At 37.8% G+C, this 21,387-nt stretch overlaps 1 protein-coding gene across 1 annotated transcript in view; it reads right to left on the reverse strand.

The window, feature by feature from the left end:
- Nucleotides 1-18,302, reverse strand: part of LOC132398041 (teneurin-1-like) — a 742,532-nt gene extending 724,230 nt beyond the window's left edge. Inside the window, exon 1 of the mRNA XM_059976960.1 lies at nucleotides 18,083-18,302. Coding sequence (XP_059832943.1) covers nucleotides 18,083-18,302 — 220 coding nt within the window. The remainder of the gene's footprint in view (nucleotides 1-18,082) is intronic.
- Between the last annotated feature and the right edge of the window lie 3,085 nt (nucleotides 18,303-21,387).

Below are 21,387 nucleotides of genomic sequence, written 5' to 3' on the forward strand. Positions count from 1 at the left end.
GATTAATGGCAACTCCTTCCTCCTGGAAATTGCAGGCTTTTCATCCTAGAAGTAAATGTATTCACATGACCTGGTTCAATAAGCCACGTGGACCAGAAGCAGAGTGGGTGAACTAGTATAAAAACAGGCTCATTAATAACAAAGTGCAGCTGCCACAAACTGTGTAGGTTGCAAAGGTTTTAATAAAGCAATTAGGGAAACTAATCACTATCAACTCAATTATTCTTCTCCACCTGAAGAGCAACTCAAAGGGAGGACCTGGCATTTAAGAAGCAAGGAGCTGGATGTTTGACTGAGCAAATCATTATGACATTTTCTTTCTCCTTAAGTTTTCTCATTGTTCCATGCTGCTGAAGCAAAGAGTTAGAAAATGATTGTTTTGCAAATGTTTTACACATGGAAGACAGGCAAGTAGGAGTCTCGCTATGGAGCAATTACAATCCATGCACCACCCACAACAGTGAATCAAGTTCCTTTGAAAGGCATGGAGATATACAGTATACTCACTGAAATATTCAAATAAGACTTTTTTTTAAAGCTTGATATATTATTTCCTTCAACTTAGTTTCTTCCCCTGCTATATTAAGTGATAAAACTCATGCAGGATGTTATAGCACTAGAAACATGAAGGACTGCTCAGCAGTGCTTATAAGGCAATCAAATCAGGTTACTTACTACCATCTCATTTTGGATGCTACCTTCATGCTATTCATGAAATTCCTTTGAGAATTGATTTGTGATTCCTGATGATAGTTTTCCACTGTCAATTAACTGTGTTGGACCAGAATTAAAACTAGTACTGAAGGACAATATTCAGGCAACTTTTGGAATAAGTGCCATTGGAATAAGAGGATAAGTGCCATTGAGATGAAAAAAAAGTACAGAGCAGATTTATGAAGATGTTCCAGTGTATTTCGGGACTAAATTATGGATGGAGGTTCGGACTTGATTTATTGGAGTGTAGAGGAATGAGGCGTGATCTTACACTGGTGTATAAAATCCTGAGGTATATAGATAGGGTGAATGCGCATAGTCATATTCCAGGGGCTGGGGAATTGAGAACTAGAGGGAAAAGGGCTAAGCTGAGAGGCTGCAGATTTATGAACATGAAGGACAAATATTCCACCCAGAGGGTGGTCCATATAAGGAATGAACTGCCGGAGGAAGTGGTTGAGGCTGGTACATTTCAAAGGCATTTACACAGGTACACAGATAGGAAAGGTTTAGAGGGATATTGGTTAAGTGTATGCAGAAACTTAGAAAGGAATCTTGGTTAGCATAGACCAGTTGGTCTGAAGGAGCTATTTCTGTGCAATATGACTCAATAACTATGAAAAGGCAGAGAGTAAAGAAAAATAGACAGTGATTAAAGGGTGGAGGGTAGAGACTGCCAAACAAGAGATCTTCAGGAAGTATTTCTTTTATACTGGAAAAAAAAGAACAGATGTATTTATTTCAAAGAAGATTGGTTGTAAACTATAACATTTTTCAGCATCTTGGATCTAGGAATAACCTGCAAAACTCATGAATTGCATTTAGTGCAGAGAGTGACAAGTTAGGTTGTTACTATAAAAATCTGATAAGGGTTTTTTTTTTCCCTCTATTCTAGCCTGCAGATTGTGCTGGATTCTTTATTCCTTTATGTATGACTGTGGTATTATCATGAAATAAACAAATAATAAGACGAATGATTCTATTTCTAGTCCTTTTAGTTCTAGAGAATAATGGAATACTATCATCTACAAGAAATTATGGTTCTGAACAAATTAGACTTCATTACATTGAAGAATAGCATTATCAAAGCCCATCAAATGTTCATTGGAGTCTGAACTGAATTTCACTGATGAACATACTATGTGCAGCACTTTGTTATCATAGAGAGCTGACAAATCATTCATAATGTTCACTAGGCTCATTATAGCAAAAAAAAGTAATTAGTATAAATTTAGACCATGTTCAGACAAGGTTTGCATTTAGTATTAATCATTCTGATTGTGAACTTTGTGAAACTTAATCCTTCAAATGCAAAAAGTCTGTGTGGTGATGTGATGAGCACAAGAAGGGGGCGGGGTGGTGTGTGTGTGTGTGTACTCACATATTTACATGCATGGATTTATATGCACAAATTTGGGAGGACTAGTGGTGATTGTGAACAGAGAGAACATCACTAAGTATCATTTTTATTCTACTCCCAACCGATTTATAAATGAGTTGATAACCAACTGAGATGTACTCTATTTCCTGCTCCCCACAGAGCTTCTGCTTCTAGATGTACTGCTAAAAGAGATGGGAAGTGAGGAGGGAGATCATTATTGATATTGTCAGAAGTGCAATGAAGTGGTAACCCTGCCTTTTCATTAATTAGTTCCCCTTACACTGTTGGATTTTCTGAGGTAAAGTTTGCCCTATCCATTTTAATTATAACTTATGAGCATTGTTCCTCAGAAGTAAGAGATGTGATGGCATTCACCACAAACAATACTGAAGCTGAAGAGGTTAAATTATGAAAGTACAGTGCAGAGAGTAATTTACAGTACTGTGCAAAAGTCTTAGGCAGATGTAAAAAAATTTCTGTTTGACAAAGATGCTTTCAAATATAATGAAGTGAAATGTTTCTAAATATCAAAATAATTACTATAAAGAGCAGTAAACAGTAAAAAAAATTCTGAATCGTCACCCTTTGCCTTTAAAACTACATCAATTCTCGTAGTACACTGTTATGTTTTTTTTATATAGGAAAATCAGCTCGTAGCTTGGTCTAAGCATCTTGCCACAGTTCTTCTTATCTCATTTGCTTTTGTCTCTCCAGGTAATCTCAGAAATCCTTGATGGTGTTGAGATCAGGGCTCTTTGGAGGCTATACCATCTTCTGCAGAATTATTGTTCTTCTTTTCACTGAAGATAGTTCTTTATGACCTTAGCTGAGTATTTGAAGTCTTTGTCCTGCCGCAGAATGAAGTTGGGACCGATCAGATGCCTCTCTGATGATATTTCGTAAAGGATGAGAAACTGCTTATATTTCTCAGCACTGATGATTCCATTAGTTCTGACCAGATCACCAACTCATTTAGCAGAAATGCAGCCCCACTCTGCAGGGAACCTCCACCGTGCTTCAGCATTGGCTGCAGACATTCATTGTACATGGCCCTCTCCAGCCAAACTGCTTCCTATACGAGCAAAAATTTCAAATTTTTTCACCCTCAGTCCAGAGCTGTTTGTTGCTGTTGTTCAGATCATTCTTGTGTTTCTGTGTGTAGGTGAGTCTCTTGGCTTTATTTTCACTTTGGAGGACTGGCTCTTTGTCAGCAACTCTACCGTGAAGACCACTTCTGACAATAATCCTCTGGACTGCAGAGGGGTATACTTGGATTCCAGTGGTTTCTGTGAGTTCAGAGCCGATAGCAGTGCTGGAAGGAAGGAATGTCAGTTTGATGTATTTCTTGTCTGCTACACTCAGCTTCCATGGCCTGTCATTGTGTTTCTGGTTCTCTAACCGTTAATTTGTGTTTCTTGAGAGGAGCTTGCACAGCACATCTTGTTATTTCCTGTCTACCCCTAATTGCTGCTTAGGAGGGAACTTGCTGATGCAGGACAACCACCTTGTTTGTTGCTATGCTCACTCTTGCCATGGTGTAAGAGTTGATTATTTGAAGGTTAAACTCTCACATCTGCAACAACTCACCTTTTAGGTTGGTTTCCTTTGCTCAGTTAGATTCCTTCTGTACCCATTTCTGTTTCAGTTAATCAATTTAGTTCATTCACCTTATAATGTCATTGATCATTACCACCTGTTTATTATCTTTGTTTAATCATGCACTGGGTTATAAACCTACAAGGTATTCTGAATTTTATTTGCAAAGTGGTCTGTTACTTAATCTGTTAATTTCTTCAATGAAATATAAAAAATTCTGTAACATATATAATGTTTTGGAAAATAAATGTTTGGAAATCTAAAACTAGTTCTTTTCTTCTGACACACTAATGCATAAGACAAAACATAAACAACAAAAACAAAATTTACATAAAACTCTAAGGTGCCTATCACTTTTTCTGTTACTGTACTTGGATAAAAAGAATAATGAGCTGGTGATCCTATTGAAATGTTTAATATTAAAAAACTTGAAAGATAATGTTAACTTATTTTTATTTCAAAAAATAAACTTCTTTTATAAAAATACACTCTTCTTGGGCCTCCAGCCAGGTACAAGTATCAATTATAACCGATGTTGCAATGACAAACTCAGCCACCTTCATCAGGGATGATAGCTGGGCATGTCTAGTTCAGTGGTATTTATACCACGTCGTCTGTCCTTCCTGATTGGTTAGTCCTCATCCAATCAGGTTTCCACTGTCCTATTTTGTTTACAATCAAATTCCAGTTCTTGCTTAGAACAAGACCTTTGTCTTTGTAAGGATGTTTTTTTATTGATACCTGTACCCAGCTGGAAGCCTGAAAAAAGATTATTCATCATATAGGCTGAGTAAGCACGAGATCCTTTTTAGTGAATGTATGTTCAGAGTGATCGAGCTGTATCCCATCAAGCAGACTGCTTTGTCTTGGATAGTATCAAGCTTTTTGAAAGTTGTTGGGAGTTCTCTCATCCAGACTATGTTCCTCTCTCCACTGAGGCTGCCCAACCTCAATTCTCAGAACTTCTTGTGGCACAGACAGAGACCCAATGCATCTATATAGAGTCTCAGAGTAATTCCCATTTATTTTATTCACCATTTTTTCCATGTACCCTTCTCATTTTCACAAGTCTTACCATTCACTTACTGTAACTTACTGTAGATAATTCATCCAACAAACAGCTGTCTTTGGTCTATGGGAAGAAACCACAGTACCCATGTACAGGGAGAACATACAGTATAAACATTGAGACAACATCGACATTCGGGATTGAACTCAGTTTACTGAAGCTGAGCAGCTGCATTGCCTGCTGAGTATTTTTTTTTGTCAAAGGGTTTCAGTGTCCAGTCTGTTTGTGATAACACACAGTTGGCTGGGAAAATACAGCATTATCCCCATTCCAGGCGCAACTGCCAATCTCAGCACCAGCAGTGCACTTGGTCCCCATCCATAGCTTTGTTTTCAACACCAATCCAGACCCAGCTTCCTCTCTGGACAAAAATTATTTTTGGTTGCTGTGTTCTGTGAAAAGTTGGCAAGTTCCCAGTCATTTGCTGGCCCAGCAGTAGAGTAGCAGTTTCTTACAAACCAGATTCTCATTTTGTTATGAATAGTTTAACATAAAAAAGACAAAACACTGCCAGATTCACAAATTTGATGAGAAAGGTTTGCTATTTCATTCATAATGCTTTGTTGGAATTACCTCTCTCAAATCGTTATTTTTTCATGTACATATTTTAATAATATTTGCCCTTACTTTTGCTATTTTTAGATTATTGCCTATTGTCAACACAAAACTACAGTTTTATCTGCTGAACGACTACTGAGATAATAATTTTCCAGTTAATAAGAACATCATAAAGAAAAGCAGCAGGATCAACAAGCAATATCTTTCTGCACTTATCTTAGTCCTTTTACTTTCTAGAAATGCATGCCTGGTTTCCTTTCTTTAATCCCAGCTTTCAGATTTTTTAAACTTTCTGCCCTCTGGCACTTGTACCTTCCAGTACTGAACAGAGGAATTTGCTTGTACAGTTAATGAATGGCATGCATTTATCATAAGTTCAAGTGCATTGGATATGACTTAACATTCAGCAAAACTGAAATCTCTTTAAAACACATACAATTGAAGTTCATGACTGTTATTAAAATCTCAATATGGTGCATTTTAATTTTCACTGTTTCTTTGATTTTGTCACAATGGTTCCATTGGTGGCAGTGTAATAAATCTGTGACTAAATGAATCTGTGTTTATGAATGATCATGCCAGCCCGGAGCAATCAGAAATGTTTTACACAGTTAAGAGACATCTTCAGTGAGTTGACAAGACACCTGCAGTGTGAACTTCTTTAAATATTTTTGAAAGTAAATTTGTATTCAGCTTAAATGCAATGACGGAGATCATGCAGATTCCAGATGGCAAAAAACGCCATTACGAGAAAATCTCATATAATCTGCTGCAGAGGAAGTTATGTAATAACCTGTGTGGATTCTTACTTTTCCAGTGGGGATGTTGTACCTTCTTAACTTCCGCCTCCATCACATAATAATTCAATGTTTTGCAGTTCCAAAGGACAGGATGATGGCAGGTAGTGAACCCAAAAACAAACGCACAACCCACCATTATCATCAACAAATTAAAATTTCAAAGACTTTAAAATGACCCCAAGTCAATCAGAAATACACTTTATCATAACTGTAAATCTGGTAATATCTTCATTTCATGTGATGCCTTTGACAGTCTGAAAATATCTCACCAATATCATGTTGCATGCCTAATCATACCTTCAGCTTTTATCACATTTTGAGTTTGTGGATACTTTATGGAATTAAATACAATAGCGTTGTATAAGATCATATGACATAGGAGCAGAATTGGGCCATTTGCTCCATCGCGTCTGCTCTGCCATTTGATTATGGTTGATCCATTTCCCTCTCAACCACATTTTGCTGCCTTCTCCCCATATCCTTTCATGTCCTGAATAATCAAGAGCCTATCAGCCTTGCCTTAAATACACCCAGTGACTTGGCCTTTACAACTGCATGTGGCAATGAATCCCACAAATACACTACTCTGGTTAAAGAAATTGTCACCTCCATTCTGAATGGATGCCCCTCAGTTCTGAAGTTGTGCCCTCTGGCTGAGACTCCACTACCATAGGAAGCATCTTCTCCCAACCACTCTATAGAGGCCTTTCAACATTCAATAGGCTTCAATGAGGTCAGCCCCCATTCTTCTGAATTCCAGTGAGTTGAGACCCAGAGTCATCAAATACTCTTCATATGATAAGCGTTTCATTGCTGGAATCATTCGTGAACCTCCTTTTAACTCGCTCCACGGTCAGCACGTTCTTTCTTACAACAATCCAAGTGAAGCCTTGCCAGTGCCTTAAAAGCCTCAGCATTACATCCTTGCTTTTATATTCTGGTCCTCTTGAAATGAATGCTAACATTGCATTTGTCTTCCTCACCTCCAAATCAACCTGCAAGCTAACCTTAAGGGAATTGCAGGAGGACTCATAAGTCCCTTAGCACCTCGGAGTTTTGAATTTTCCCCCCCATTTAGAATAGAATCCACTCTTTTATTCCTTCTACCAAAGTGCATAGCTATTTACTTCCTGATACTGTATTCCATTTGCTACTGCTTTGCCATTCTCCTAATCTGGGTAAGTCCTTTGTAGCCTCCCTTCTTCCTCAACACTACCTGCCTTTCCACCTACCTTTGTATCATCTGCAGACTTTGCCACAAAGCCATCAGTTCTGTCCAAAATCATTGACATACAACATATAAAGAAGTAATAGCAACACCAGCCTCTACGGAGGACCACTAAGTTATCAGAAGTCAATCAAAAAAGGCTCCCTTTATACCCACTCTTCTCTTCCTGCCAATCAACCAATGCTCTATCCATGATAGTATCCTTCCAGTAATACCATGGTGTCTTACCATGCTAAGCAGCCGCATGTGTGGCACCTTGTCAAGGCCTTCTGAAAATCCAAGAATACAATACCTACTGATTCTCCTGTCTATCCTGCTTATTATTTCCTCAAAAAATTCCAACAGATTTGTCAGGCAAGAATTTCCCTTAAGGAAATCATGGCGATGTTGGTTTATTTTATTAAGTGCCTCCAAGTACCATGAAATCTCATCCTTATTAATTGGCTCCAACATCTTCTCAGCTACTGAGATCGGGTGAACTGGTTTATAATTTCCTTTCTTCTGCCTGCCTCCCTTCTTGTAGATCAGAATGTGTGGCTTGCTATGGCATGCTCTGGTTGTAAGATCTAGATCATTTATCGGAACTTAGCCAATACCAAACGCTACAAAAGTACCATTATCTGTTTCTTTTAAGCAGTCACAAGAAACTGACAGATGACATTAAAAAAGGTTACGCTTCTCAAAATTGATAGAACCATTTGGTAAATAAATTCTTTACTCTTATGAGTTCTAATTGCAGGCAAAATTCACAGGATTCTTTGTAACTACATTTTGTAGAAAAGAAAGACGACAGCAAGAAATAAATTTCAAGCTGAAGGCTTCATTTGTAACACTTCTGGCAGTGCTCACCAGCAGTGTTTCATTGTTTAAGAGTATAGGTCCTTAATCACTAGCAGCCTTGTAATAGGTCCCAGACTCGGGTAACTTTCATTTGACTTTTGAAACAATCAGTTATTCTTTCCATCACTGCAATCTAGCATAGTGACTCTTTTAACTAATATTCACCTTGCATTCACTGAATAAAAATCATGAACATTTGATGCTGTTTCATTTTCCTACCTAGACTATGAATGTGAGAACATTTTGTCATTCAATCTAACGCAGTGAAGGCTGAGATCTGAAAATGGTGTTTTTGGGTTTATATATCCTGTTGCTTTATTGGCCAGAGATGTTACCCATAAGACTACAGGGGTAGACTAAGACTGGCAACTTCATTGCAAAAGCCAACATAGCAGATCAATTATAATAGCAGATGCTTACACTATCTTAATAGAATTCTTCATACAATGCAATTGCAACTTTACTCATGGACTGTTCGTCCACTCCCATCAGGCAGGAGGCTACATAATATCAATTGCCAGGACTTACAGACTCAAAAACAATTACTTTCCCCAAGCAGTAAGGCTGACCAACACCTCCACCCACTAACCCTCCCCTCCACACCTTCAATCACTACTAGATTATCATTTCCTGTCAGTTACCTAATGTATAGACACTCCTGTGCCTAACATCACTTTATGGACATAAAACGTATGTATATAAGCTATCTTATGTATTTATATTTATTGTGTTGTTTATCTTATTGTGTATTTTTATGCCGCATTGGATCAGGAGTAACAATTATTTCATTCTCCTTTACATTTGTGTACTGGAAATGAATTAAACAATCATGAATCTTGAATTAACCATGCCAGCATTTACTGCCAAGTCTGAATAGTTCTGAACAGGCCATGATGAAGTAGTTGCTTTCTTGAGCCACTGTTATTCACAGAATAATAGTACATTCCGATATATGTTAGGTAAGGAATTCAAGATATTGATCAGTGTTAGTGACTCAGTAAAAATTCTTCGTCCAATCAGGTTGTGTTTTACTTTGAAGGGAGCTTGGAAGTGAGGTCTACTGTGACTGCTTCTCATAGTCCTCTCAGTAATGGAGGTCATTAGTTTGGAAGGATGCTGAAAGAAAGAAGATGCAAACTAGTGCTGATAGTACAGAATGTGAGCATTTTGGGTGATTCCGATTAAGCAAGCTGCTTCACCCTGCTAATTACTTTGAATGCTCTTAAAATTGCAAATATGGAGGCTGGTGGAGAGTATTTAGCAATAGTTATTACTTGTAAAACCTTCAATTGTTGAGATGCAAGTCACTGGACAGAGAAATCCAAGCCTCTGACTTACTTTTTTTCAGATTACTGCTGGGAAAATAGAACATAATTGCTGCAAGGAATGAACATCATTAATTGCTCCTAGAACAAATGGATTCTGACAGGACTTTCCAGAAGTGAGCATTTTCCTTAACATTTGCACTCCAAGCCATAGTGTCTACCCTGTAATTTCAACAAATGATCTCACCTCCAATAATTCCTGTCCCTCACCCTTTAGCACTTCCAGGCTCATCCCTCAATAACCTTCAGATTACTCAGGCTTCACATCTCTACTGCCCGAGTTTGACCATTCAAGACCATGACATTCTTATTCATCTGAAGGCTTGACCCATTGATCTTTCATCGTCCTCTCTCCTAAGTCTCCAATTCATATCCTTCTGATCTCTCAAGCACAACATTCATTTTATCTGGTACTCTATATGAAAATGAAATTACTCATTATGGAAATGAAACATCAACTGAACCTAGCACTGAGCAAAGCTGAATCATCGTAATTAGCACATTGGATCTATTCTTTTCAGTCATTCTTTCCAAAATACCCAATCAAGAGCACCAGTTGAAGCAGCTTGCTCAAAGAGAGATTTGTTTGGCAGAGTGCTGCGGCTGGTAAAGCTGCTGCCACACAGCCGCACAGAGCAGGTTCAATCCTGACCTCAGGTGCTGTCTGGGTGGAGTTTGCATCTTCTCCTTTTGACTGTATGGGGTTCTCCGTGCTGCTTCTAGCTTTCTCCTTCATCTCAAAGATGGACAGGTTGGTAGCTTAGTTGGGCTCTGTAATTTGCCCTTGGTATGTAGGTATAGGTATGATCTGAAGGGAATCATTGAAAATGTGGGGAAAATAATAAAAAAAAACAAAATGGTTCATATATGAATAGAATAGATGGGTAATTGATGGCTGACATGTAGTTGAAGGGCTGAAGAAATGCCTTGGCTGAGTATCTTTGTAATTCAAAAAAATTATTTCACCTAGCTCAGAGAAATTGGTGCATTTTCCCTATCTCACCAGGTGAAGCACAAGTCATGATGAACCAGATTTCTGATGTGTCTGTCATTCACCATGTCAATCAGTGATAAGAAAATAGCTATCATATTGCATTGTACTGACATCCCATCCAATATCTAAATTAATAATGACGATTTTTACAAGGAGTAGCATTTCCACTAACTTGATTCACTCCTTATCAATGTACCAAGTCGTAACAATCCACTTGACGTAAAAATAATCAAAGTTTCTGTCAACTCTGACAAACTAACCTCTTGTCTGGAACAATAAGCCTGAACACAAAGGCATTCGTATATTAGGTGTGCACCACCATACTATTCTTTTTGGCTGTGACATTCAGGCTACATACTTTGGACAGAAGAAACAGTTGACAGCTTCTACCTTCAACATATCCAGAAAAACCTTGGTCATTTACAATCTACAGATCGGCAACAATGAGATTACTGACAGAACTGTCTCACAGTCCATGTAAATTGCACAGGTGCTCAAGGACTTTGCTGGATTTAATAAGACTGTCAAAGATCTGTGGATAACCCAAGACCCATTTGCAGTGTAAAGAAAAAACAAAGCTGTGGAAGGTTGGCAAGAAATTCTCAAGAAATTCAGCATTCCCCTGACAACTAGAAAACCCTGTCAAACACTCAGATCAGGAGGATAATGGATGAGGCTGATATGGCCACCATGGAAAACCCCAAGGATGCCATGCAAAGATGCATAGGAATGGAATTTTCCTGAGCAATGCTGCCAAACACCACTGAGTGACTTGTTGGCATTTTTTTTAACACTGTCAGTAAGTTGGACAGACTTTTTCAGATTTCTTCAAAGTATTAATCTGGACATTACAGCAGCAGTTGAAAGATCCCTAGTAAAAATAAACTCAAGAAATGAACAATCTAAAACAGTGGTTCACAACCTTTTTTATGCAATGGGCCAATACCATTAAGCAAAGGGCCCATGGACCCCAGGTTTGGTGTCAGCTGAACACACTAGGACAAAGATGCAGAAGTTTTTCAGGGTGTTGTTCATGGCCTAACTACCTTCAATTATTTCATCAATAGTTTTCATTCTATCATTAGAACAGAGAATGGAATGTTTGCTGATGGTTACACAGAATTCTGCTCCATTGACAATTCTTCAGAAATGAGGTGATTCACATAGAAAACATGAGCTATTTATCTTGACTATTTCTGGAGTGCATTCCTAATCACCAAGTAATTACCTAAGGAAGCAAATATACGGGACACCTCATCGTTCAGGTTGCCCCCCAAGTCACATACCATCTGAACATGGGAAAATATGTCTCTTCCTATATCATCACTGGGTCCAAATCCAAGTCCTGAAACTCTGTATGCCATATTGATATTGGCGAGCGATCACCAGGAGATGGCTAATCACCACCTTCTCAAGGAACAATTGAGGATGGGTAATACAAGTAAGCACAAAAGCAATGTAGTAAAACATTTCTTCAAAGGCTGATCAGCTTTTGTTCAACAATAAATAGTTCCATTAATTCTAAGCTCCCATAGTCTGAATGCATTATATACTGTATTTTACCATGCTTTTTAGCATTCCACTGCATCATGCAGCAAAAACAACCAATTTGATGCTCTATCTTCTAATATGTGAATACAACTATTACATGTTAAACTGAGGTTATAATTATTACTGGTCTTTGTACTCATCTTTACAATATATTACCAAGTTATATGGGGCATAAGATACAGCTTCATTATTGTCAGGTGCCTGGCCTTCATGGCATTTGTTAAGGAGGAGTGCAAATTAATCCCCAGAATACATATTGTCTGTGAACAGAACCTTGGCCAGTTGTAATGCTCTTGATGGAAGAGAAAATAATATTTCAACATAATATCAAGACTCACAAATAAACAGGCTGTGCATATTTCATTTACATGTTTGTTGATTAGCAAGACCCTATCTAGTGATAACCCATTCTGAAATATATGCAGGCTTTTCATTGGTTCTCCTACCAGTAGACTGTGAAAATAAAAAAAAATCACAGTCTCTATAATGTATTATAAATCATATAATCATATAACAATTACAGCATGGAAATAGGCCATCTCCGCCATTCTGGTCCGTGCTGAATGCTTACTCTCACCTAGTCCCACCTACCTGCACTCAGCCCATAACACTCCATTCCTTTCCTGTCTATACACCTATCCAATTTTTTTAAAATGACAAAATCGAACCTGCCTCTACCACTTCTACTGGAAGCTCATTCCACACTGGTACCATTCTCTGAGTAAAGAAGTTCCCCCTCGTGTTACGCCTAAACTTTTGCCCCTTAACTCTCAACCCCTGCCCTCTTGTTTGAATCTCCCCTACTCTCAATGGAAAAAGCCTATCCACGTCAACTCTATCTATCACCCTCATAATTTTAAATACCTCTATCAAGTCCCCCCACAACCTTCTACTCTCCAAAGAATAAAGACCTAACTTGCTCAACCTTTCTCTGTAACTTGGGTGCTGAAACCCAAGTTACATTCTAGTAAATCTCCTCGTACTCTCTCTAATTTGTTGACATCTTTCCTGTAATTTGGTGACCAGAACTGTACACAATACTCCAAATTTGGCCTCACCAATGCCTTGTACAATTTTAACATTACATCCCAACTCCTACACTCAATGCTCTGATTTATAAAGGCCAGCATACCAAAAGCTTTCTTCACTGCCCTATCCACATGAGATTCCACCTTCAGGGAACTATGCACCGTTATTCAGAGATCACTCTGTTCTACTGCATTCCTCAATGCCCTTCCATTTACCATGTATACACAAAACGCTGGTGGAACACAGCAGGCCAGGCAGCATCTATAGGAAGAAGCACTGTCGATGTTTTGGGCCGAGACCCTTCATCGGCAGCATCTGTAGGAAGAAGCACTGTTGATGTTTTGGGCTGAGACGTCGACAGTGCTTCTTCCCAGAGATGCTGCCTGACCTGCTGTGTTCCACCAGTGTTTTGTGTGTGTTGTTTGAATTTCCAGCGTCTGCAGATTTCCTCATATTTACTGTGTATTTCCTATTTGGATTATTCCTACAAAAATCTAGCACCTCATGCTTCTCAGCTTTAAACTCCATCTTCCAGCCCACTCTTCTAACTGACCTAAATCTCTCTGCAAGCTTTGAAATCCTAGTTCATTATCCATAACGCCACCTATCTTAGTATCACCTGCATACTTACTAATCCAATTTACCACCCCATCATCCAGATTATTTCTATAAATATTCATTGGAACAAGCATTTAAAAATCCAGAAGTATTTAGAATACCAGCAGGTTCTTCAAATATGTACATAAGTTAAGTTAAGCTTTGAACAATATTATAGAACATGGAAACATAGAAAACCTACAGCACAATACAGGCTCTTTGGCCCACAAAGCTGTGCTGAACATGTCCTTACGTGAGAAATTACCTAGGGTTACCCATAGCTCTCTATTTTTCTGACCTCCAAGTACCTGTCCAGGAGTCTCTTAAAAGAACCGATTGTATCCACCTCCACCACCATTGCTGGCAGCCCATTCCACTCACTCACCACTCTGCATAAAAAAAACTTACCCATGATATCTCCTGATATTATCAACACAAATATCTAAGTATACGAAGAAACATACTTAGTACAAATTGACACTCCAGCACAGTATTGAGGGAGCTTCATACTAATTGATCTGGTGAATTTCGTTTGAGGCATTAAACTAAGGTCCTGTATGTAAAATGTAATTATACCTTGAGAGCAAAACTGCTATTGTGTAATCCTTGGCCAATATTTATCCAATGATCAATCAATCTCACTAATATTGGATTATCTGATGATATTATATTTTTGTCTGAATACAAACTAGAAGCATGCTTCCCAAGCTATAACTATAGCCCCAGCCTATCCAATATTTCATTTGTTTTTGCAGGGTAGGAAAGGTGCTACTCAAATACAAGTCTTTCTTCAAACTTCAATTGCTTTCTCAGTCAGAAAACTAAAAAGTCATTCTCAATGAATCCAAATTGGTAAATCAGTTTTTTACAGTAAAAAATACATGTGGTAAAAATAGTTTTGCATTCCTTCCATTACAATAATGCTTTGAGATAATATGAAGGAGAAGAATGACAGAATACAGTGCATGTAGACAATAAGATCACAAAGAGTTAGATTGTGAGGTCACGAGTCTATCTTATCATTCAATAGTCTTATAACAGCAGGATAGAACTGTCTTTGAGACTGGTGGTATGTGCTTTCAGACTTTTGTATCTATACCAATGGAAGGAGAAGAGATAATGTCTGGGGTGGGTGAGATCTCTGATAATGTAGCCAATTTTACCAAGGCAGACAGAGTCCATAGAGGGAGGCTGGTTTTCATTATGTCCGCAACCTTCTGCAGTTTCTCGAGATTTTGAGCAGATCAGCTGCCATTCTAAGCTGTGATACATCCAGATAGGATGCTTTATATGGCATATCAATAAAAATCAGTGAGGGTCAAAGAAGATGTGTCAAATGTTTTGAGCCTCCTGTGGATGTAAAGGTGCTGGTGCACTTTCTTGGCTATGGTGTCTATGTGCTTGGACCCAGAAACACTATGGGGATGTTCACGCCTCGGAATTTGAAGCTCTCAACCCCTTTGACCTCAGCGCCGTCAGTATAAACAGGAGTATATGCACTGGGCCATTTCCTGTAGTCAATGACTAACTCTTTTTTTTGTTGTTGACATTGAGGAAGAAAAGTTGTTGTGAGACCAAGCCACTATGCTGACTACCTCCTTGCTAAATGATGACTCATTGTTATTTGAGATTTGGCCCACTTCGGTGGAGCTGTCAGAGAACTTGCAGATGGAGTTAGAGCAGAATTGGGCCACACAGTCTTAAGTATATGACAATTAAAACATCGGGCTGAGGATGCAGTCTTGTGTTTTAAACGTTTCAGGGTGCTCTTTGAAGAAGACTAGAACAATGACACTTGTTTAACATAAAAGCTGAAGTATTCATTTAAGGAATTTGATATACATATCAGAGGTAGCATTGTGGTTAGTGTAATGCTATTACAGTGGGGATCAATTCCGAGCACTGCCAGTAAGGATTTTGTACATTTTCCCTGTGACTGCATGTGTTTCCTCTGGTGTTTTGGCTTTCTCCCATATTCCAAAGATGTATGATTACGGTTAGTGAGTTCTGGGCATGCTACATTGACGCAGGGGGTGTGGCGACAATTGCAGCCTGCCCAGCACAATTGATGCAAATGAGGTATTTCACTGTATGTTCTGATGTTTCAATGTACATGTGACAAAGCTAATTTTTATCTTTTAAAATCAGTTTAATGAGTCAGATGATTTGCTCAACTAGAATTTTAGCCTAGATATCACAAAACATTCATTTCAGCCTCATATATATCTGTAACATTCTTCCAAAAATTAAAGGAAAAGCAGCTTCCTTGAAAATTTGTATCAGGTCTTGAAAAATGAATTTGTCTGCACGCAAAATTGTTGAAAATGATGCTGCCAATGAAGACACATTGGATCATTGCCATCATTAAATTGCACATGCTCAAATACCCTGTCAGCTTCACTGAACAATGATGACAAACACCAATGGATTTGTTGCAGCTAGTATTCACTAATTCAACTTATATCACCTTCTACACTAGACAACAAAGATTTTGCTTCCTGAATAAACTTTAGGTGTATCTTATGAATTTTGGGCTACTGATCATGGAAATCACTATGAAATTTCCCTATCTTGCGCCATGTTTTAAATAAACTTATGTTTATTATTTCAATTCATAATTCAAGTCAATTCAAATGTTGCCTACAATGTAAGCTAGAAAGTTTCCTATCTTGTTCAGGCACGCTTGAGCATGCTTAGGCAGCACGGCTGCTGTATGGCAGGACAGGTTTTAGTAATAATTATTGGGTTCAGGACTGGAAGGATGGAATTCGTTATCTCCAGTCACAAAAATTTCTATGAAGGATTTTGATATTTGAGACAGATGCTTGCCAGAATAACTGATGCCAAGTTTAAAGAAAGCATTTTTGTTGGTCCAAAAATCAAGCAGGTCATCAATGACAGGCAATTTGAAGAATTTCTAGTGGGACCAGAGAAAATCACATGGAAGACGTTCAAGGAAGTTGTTGAAATTTTTCTTGGCATCTACAGAGCACCAAATTACATGCAGCTGGTTGAAAGCATGCTTCAAGCATATAAAATCATGAAATGCAACATGTCACTAAAGGTTCATTTTCTGCATTCCCATTTAGACTTATTCCCTGCAAATCTTGGTGTTGTTAGTGATGAGCATGGTGAAAGGTTTCACCAGGACATTGCTGTCATGGAGAAAAGATACCAGGGCAACTGGAATCCATAAATGCTGGCGAATTATTGTTGGACACCTAAGCAAGAAGCCCCAGACACGGAGTACAAATGAAAATCATTAACAAAATATCTTTAACTTAGTTGAACTATTGAAAAGCATTAGCACTATTATGCAATTAAACACATTATATTCAATAAAAGTTAATTTGTTGTTTCTCCAAATTTCTATGTGATACAAGTAGTCTGAAATTATATTTGTTCATCTTCAAGCAGTCTATCATAAACAAAAAAAAAATTCTGAGGAAGCAACACTTTTGAAAAAAATTGTTGTCCAGTATGTAAAGATAAAATTCTTATTAACAATAATCCAATAATTCAAGATTATTAAATTTTTTTTGTTCAAAGATACAACATGGAACAGGCCCTTCTGGTGCAAAGTGCCACACTACCCAGCAACCCAAATATTTTTAACCTTAGAATAATTACAGGACAATTTCCAATGACCAATTTACGTCTTCAAACTGCAGGAGCATCTGGGGTAAACCCAAGCACTCACAGGAAGAATGTAGGAGCATTTTTGTATCAAGGGCACTGGAAGTGAACTTCAAAATCTGAAGCCACAAGCTGCAATACTTCTCCATGAACCACTACACTACTGAGGCATGGAATCAAATTAACAGTGCCGTTACTTTCAAATAAACTAAAAATTTACTGAAAATTCATAATTAGTTTACAATCCATTTTGAATTATAGATTATAGTGTAAGACCCTGGAATAATCATTAGACCTTTAAGTATTTGATCGGCCATTCCTGACATTTTGAAAAAAAATGCTGGCACAAACTTCATGGCTTGTTACTACAGGTCAATTTGAAAAAAAACTAAAATATATTCCCATGAACCTTATTTGTTTTATTAATGTCTAAGTTACTGTAGCATATTATGTTGAACACGACTTTTAAAAAGAACTAGACTAATTCATGAATCAGAGTTATCATATTCAGTCTGAATGAAGTGCAGGAAAAAGTGAATAAAAAAACCAAATTTCCCACTTTAAAATTCCTTCGAACTATGAATTATCAGGGTGTCAAGCTAAAGAAATGGAGAAATAAATTAGGCTAATTTCCTGCTTTTATTATTCAATGGCACATTTTTTAACTTGCTCGTTTCATTTGACAGGCTTAACTTAAAATGCATGTATTATGTACCTAGATATACATTTAATATTTAATACACACACAAAGCACATGCACATACCTTGTCTGGATTCTTCAACTGTTTGCATGATATCTTTCTTATGACAGTTGTAATTCATCCTCAGCTCATTATTGTATTCATGAAGTGTTTCTCTGGAGTCAAGAGATTTGTGGGGGCTTCTTCCATCTTCACTTTCATCTGAAGAACTTGTGTATGCTAATTCCATCTCGCAACGAACTTTAGGCAGTGGCTGGTAAGGTTTACAATCCATTTGATCCATTCCTTGTACTGCTGGCACACAGACATTAAAACAGGGAGGCCAAGATGCTTAATCGCGAATGACCTATGAAGATAGAAGGAAAAATACGTAAACATATAATTTTTCTATACCAGAATTTTCAAAAAAAAAGCAAATGGATAGGCAGGGAAGGAAAATTTTTCACATTATCTTATGACATTTAGTTTATCTTATTCATTTTATAGATTTACTATTAAAATTATAATAAATCACAGAATTCAACAGCACAGGAAAAGGACCTCATCTCAAAATGCTTACGCAGGTTCTCTGGAAGATCGAGTCACCTAATTCTTTTTTTTTCACCTTATGGCAAAAACTACTTAAATAGTTATTATTTTATAATATTTCTCTCTTTTTCTTTAAAAGCTATTTCTGATCCAGGTGGGAATTTCACACCGTATCAACAGTATGTGGGAAAAAAAAACATCTTTTAGCATTTCCCTCTGTTCTGCTGATGATCTTAAATTTACAGCTTCTAATTATAAGCTCACTGGTTAAAGGACATTATTTCTTATTCTATTTGTTCTGACAAGCCTCTCATAATTTTCAACACCTTGATCATATCCTTTTCACCTTCAATTGTAATAGAAATAAGCCCAGATTTTGCACTGTCCACTTCTATCTAAAGCATCTCATCATAGAATTAATATTTGTAAATCTCTTCTGCAATTTCTGTCCTTAATGTCCTTTTTGAAATAGGAGCTGTACTGTAGTCAGTGTTATAAAAGATTGCATAGCAAACAAGTTCTGCAGGTTGTGCCTGTTTTCCTCAGATTTATATTCTATGTCCCCATTTACATGAAACATAGAACACTGGAGCACAGTATAGGTCCTTCAGCCCCCAGAATTATATCGACATTTTAACCTACTTTAAAATACAATCTTACTCTTCTCTCCTACATAGCCCTCCATTTTACTATCATCCATGGGCTTATCTAAGAGATTCTTAAATGCCCCATTGTATCTACCTCTACCACGACTTCTGACAGGCCATTCTTATGCACGCACCTCTTTCTGAACCCAAGTCTGACGTCCCCCCTAAACTTTCCTCCAATCACTGTAAATTTATGCCCCTTGTATAAAGCCATTTCTGCCCTAGGAAAATGTCTCTGGTTATTCTCTTGATCTATGCCTCATCATCTTGTATACCTCTATCAAGTCACATCTTATGTGATATATCTCCAAAAAAAAGGCCTAGTTTGTTCACCTTGTCCACACAAGACATGCTTTCCAGTCCAGGCAGCATCCTGGTAATCTTCGCCTTCATCCTCTCTATAGCTTCCACACCTGTCACTTCTCAGCCCAGCTCTGCATCTGATCAATGTCACATTGCAACCAACGACAGCCCTCCACACTATCTCCAACACCACCAACCTTTGTGATATCTGAAAAACTTACTAACCTAGCCTTCCACTTCCTCATCCAAGTCATTTATAAAAATCACTAAGAGCAAAGGTTTCAGAACAGGTCATTCCGGAACACATATTCCAGGTAGAATATGTTACATATGCAATTGCCCTCTGCCTTTGATGAGCAAGAAAGCTCTATATTCACACAACCATCTTTTCCTAGATCCCATGCCTCTTGACTTTCTGAATAAGCCTGTCATGGGGAAATTTATCCAATGTTTTACCAGAATCCATATACACAACATCCACTGCTCTACCTTCATATATATTCTGCCACATCCTTGAGGAATTCAATCAGACTTGTGAAGCATGACCCGCCACTGACAAAGCCATATTGACTTATTAAAATAATCATATATCCTGTCTCTAAGAATCTTCTCCAATAATTTGCCTTTCTCTCTGTTCTACTCCTGTGACCAGTGAGGATGCAGAGTTTGTCACCAAAGGTACAGAAATCTCTTTCCTTGCTTCCCATAGTAAACTTATCATGTGTGACCCTTGGGATTTATTGACCCTATTGTTTTTCCAAAATTTCCAGTACATTCTCTTTCTTAACATCAACATGTTCTAGCATATCAGCTTGTTTTATGTTGTCCTCACCAACGTCAAGATCCCTTTCAATGGTGAAATTCAAAATTCCTGATCTCTCTTTATTTGATGCACATTAGAACTATCTTTTTGCATATTTGCATATCTTAACTCGCAAGTTTTTCTGTTCTCCTGTATACATTTGAAGTTCACTTATTGCATTCTTTTTCCCTTTCCTAATTCATCCATTCCAACCATCAACAAATCCTGACACAAAGAAACAAAAAACTAGATTAATTCTATGGGTCAGGCAGCATCTGTAAGTCAGCATTTGGATTGAATTGTTGGTGTAAGGATTTTGACCAGGAGCATTGGCTTACATCTCCGCAGACTTGATTGACTCACTGCGTTCACTAAATGTTCCATTGTTTTTGTTTTAGATTCCAATGTAGACAGTCTCTTTATGTTTTCACCAATATCTAATGCACTTACTCAGTTACAGAAGGACCTCAAACGTCAGTCTGTGATGTTCCTGTGCTGTTAGCTATTCAATAAGAAAGAAAACAAAATTGATCTAAACTATTCCTCTCTGAAAATGCAATATTGCCAATATATCCCTTGTAGTCAGAACATCTGGCCTTGCTCCCATCTGATAACCATATTTTCTGCTCTTCAGCTGACCTCCTTTTGATACTGCCTCATTTCCTTTAACACTGTGGTGTAGAAACTAGCTTTGTGCTGCTGTGGTGTTGAGTTTCCATGATCTTACACACAAGAATCACTTACTATAGAAGAGCTATCAACAAACTTATAGGGGTGTGAATCTACTGAAAAACCCGAGACAGCTTGTAAATGATAGAACTTAAGAATATTTCTCAGTTGCACTCTATGTAAATACTGTCAGAAATTCTTTGAATAGAAAGTCAAGTTGATATGAAGGCGGATAATCAAAGTTGGTTAGATCAGATTAGGTTGATGGTGAATTCAAGAGACAGAACAAGTAAAGGGTATAATTAGGGAGTGATTAAATTTGTGAGAGAGCTGTTGATCCAGCAGTCAAGGTGGAGCAATTGGGAGAAACAAAACACTCAGGAGCTATCATGCTTTGATTCCCCTTCTAAAATTCAGTT

The sequence above is a fragment of the Hypanus sabinus genome, chromosome 8, assembly GCF_030144855.1.
Source record: "Hypanus sabinus isolate sHypSab1 chromosome 8, sHypSab1.hap1, whole genome shotgun sequence".
Taxonomy (NCBI): Eukaryota; Metazoa; Chordata; class Chondrichthyes; order Myliobatiformes; family Dasyatidae; genus Hypanus; species Hypanus sabinus.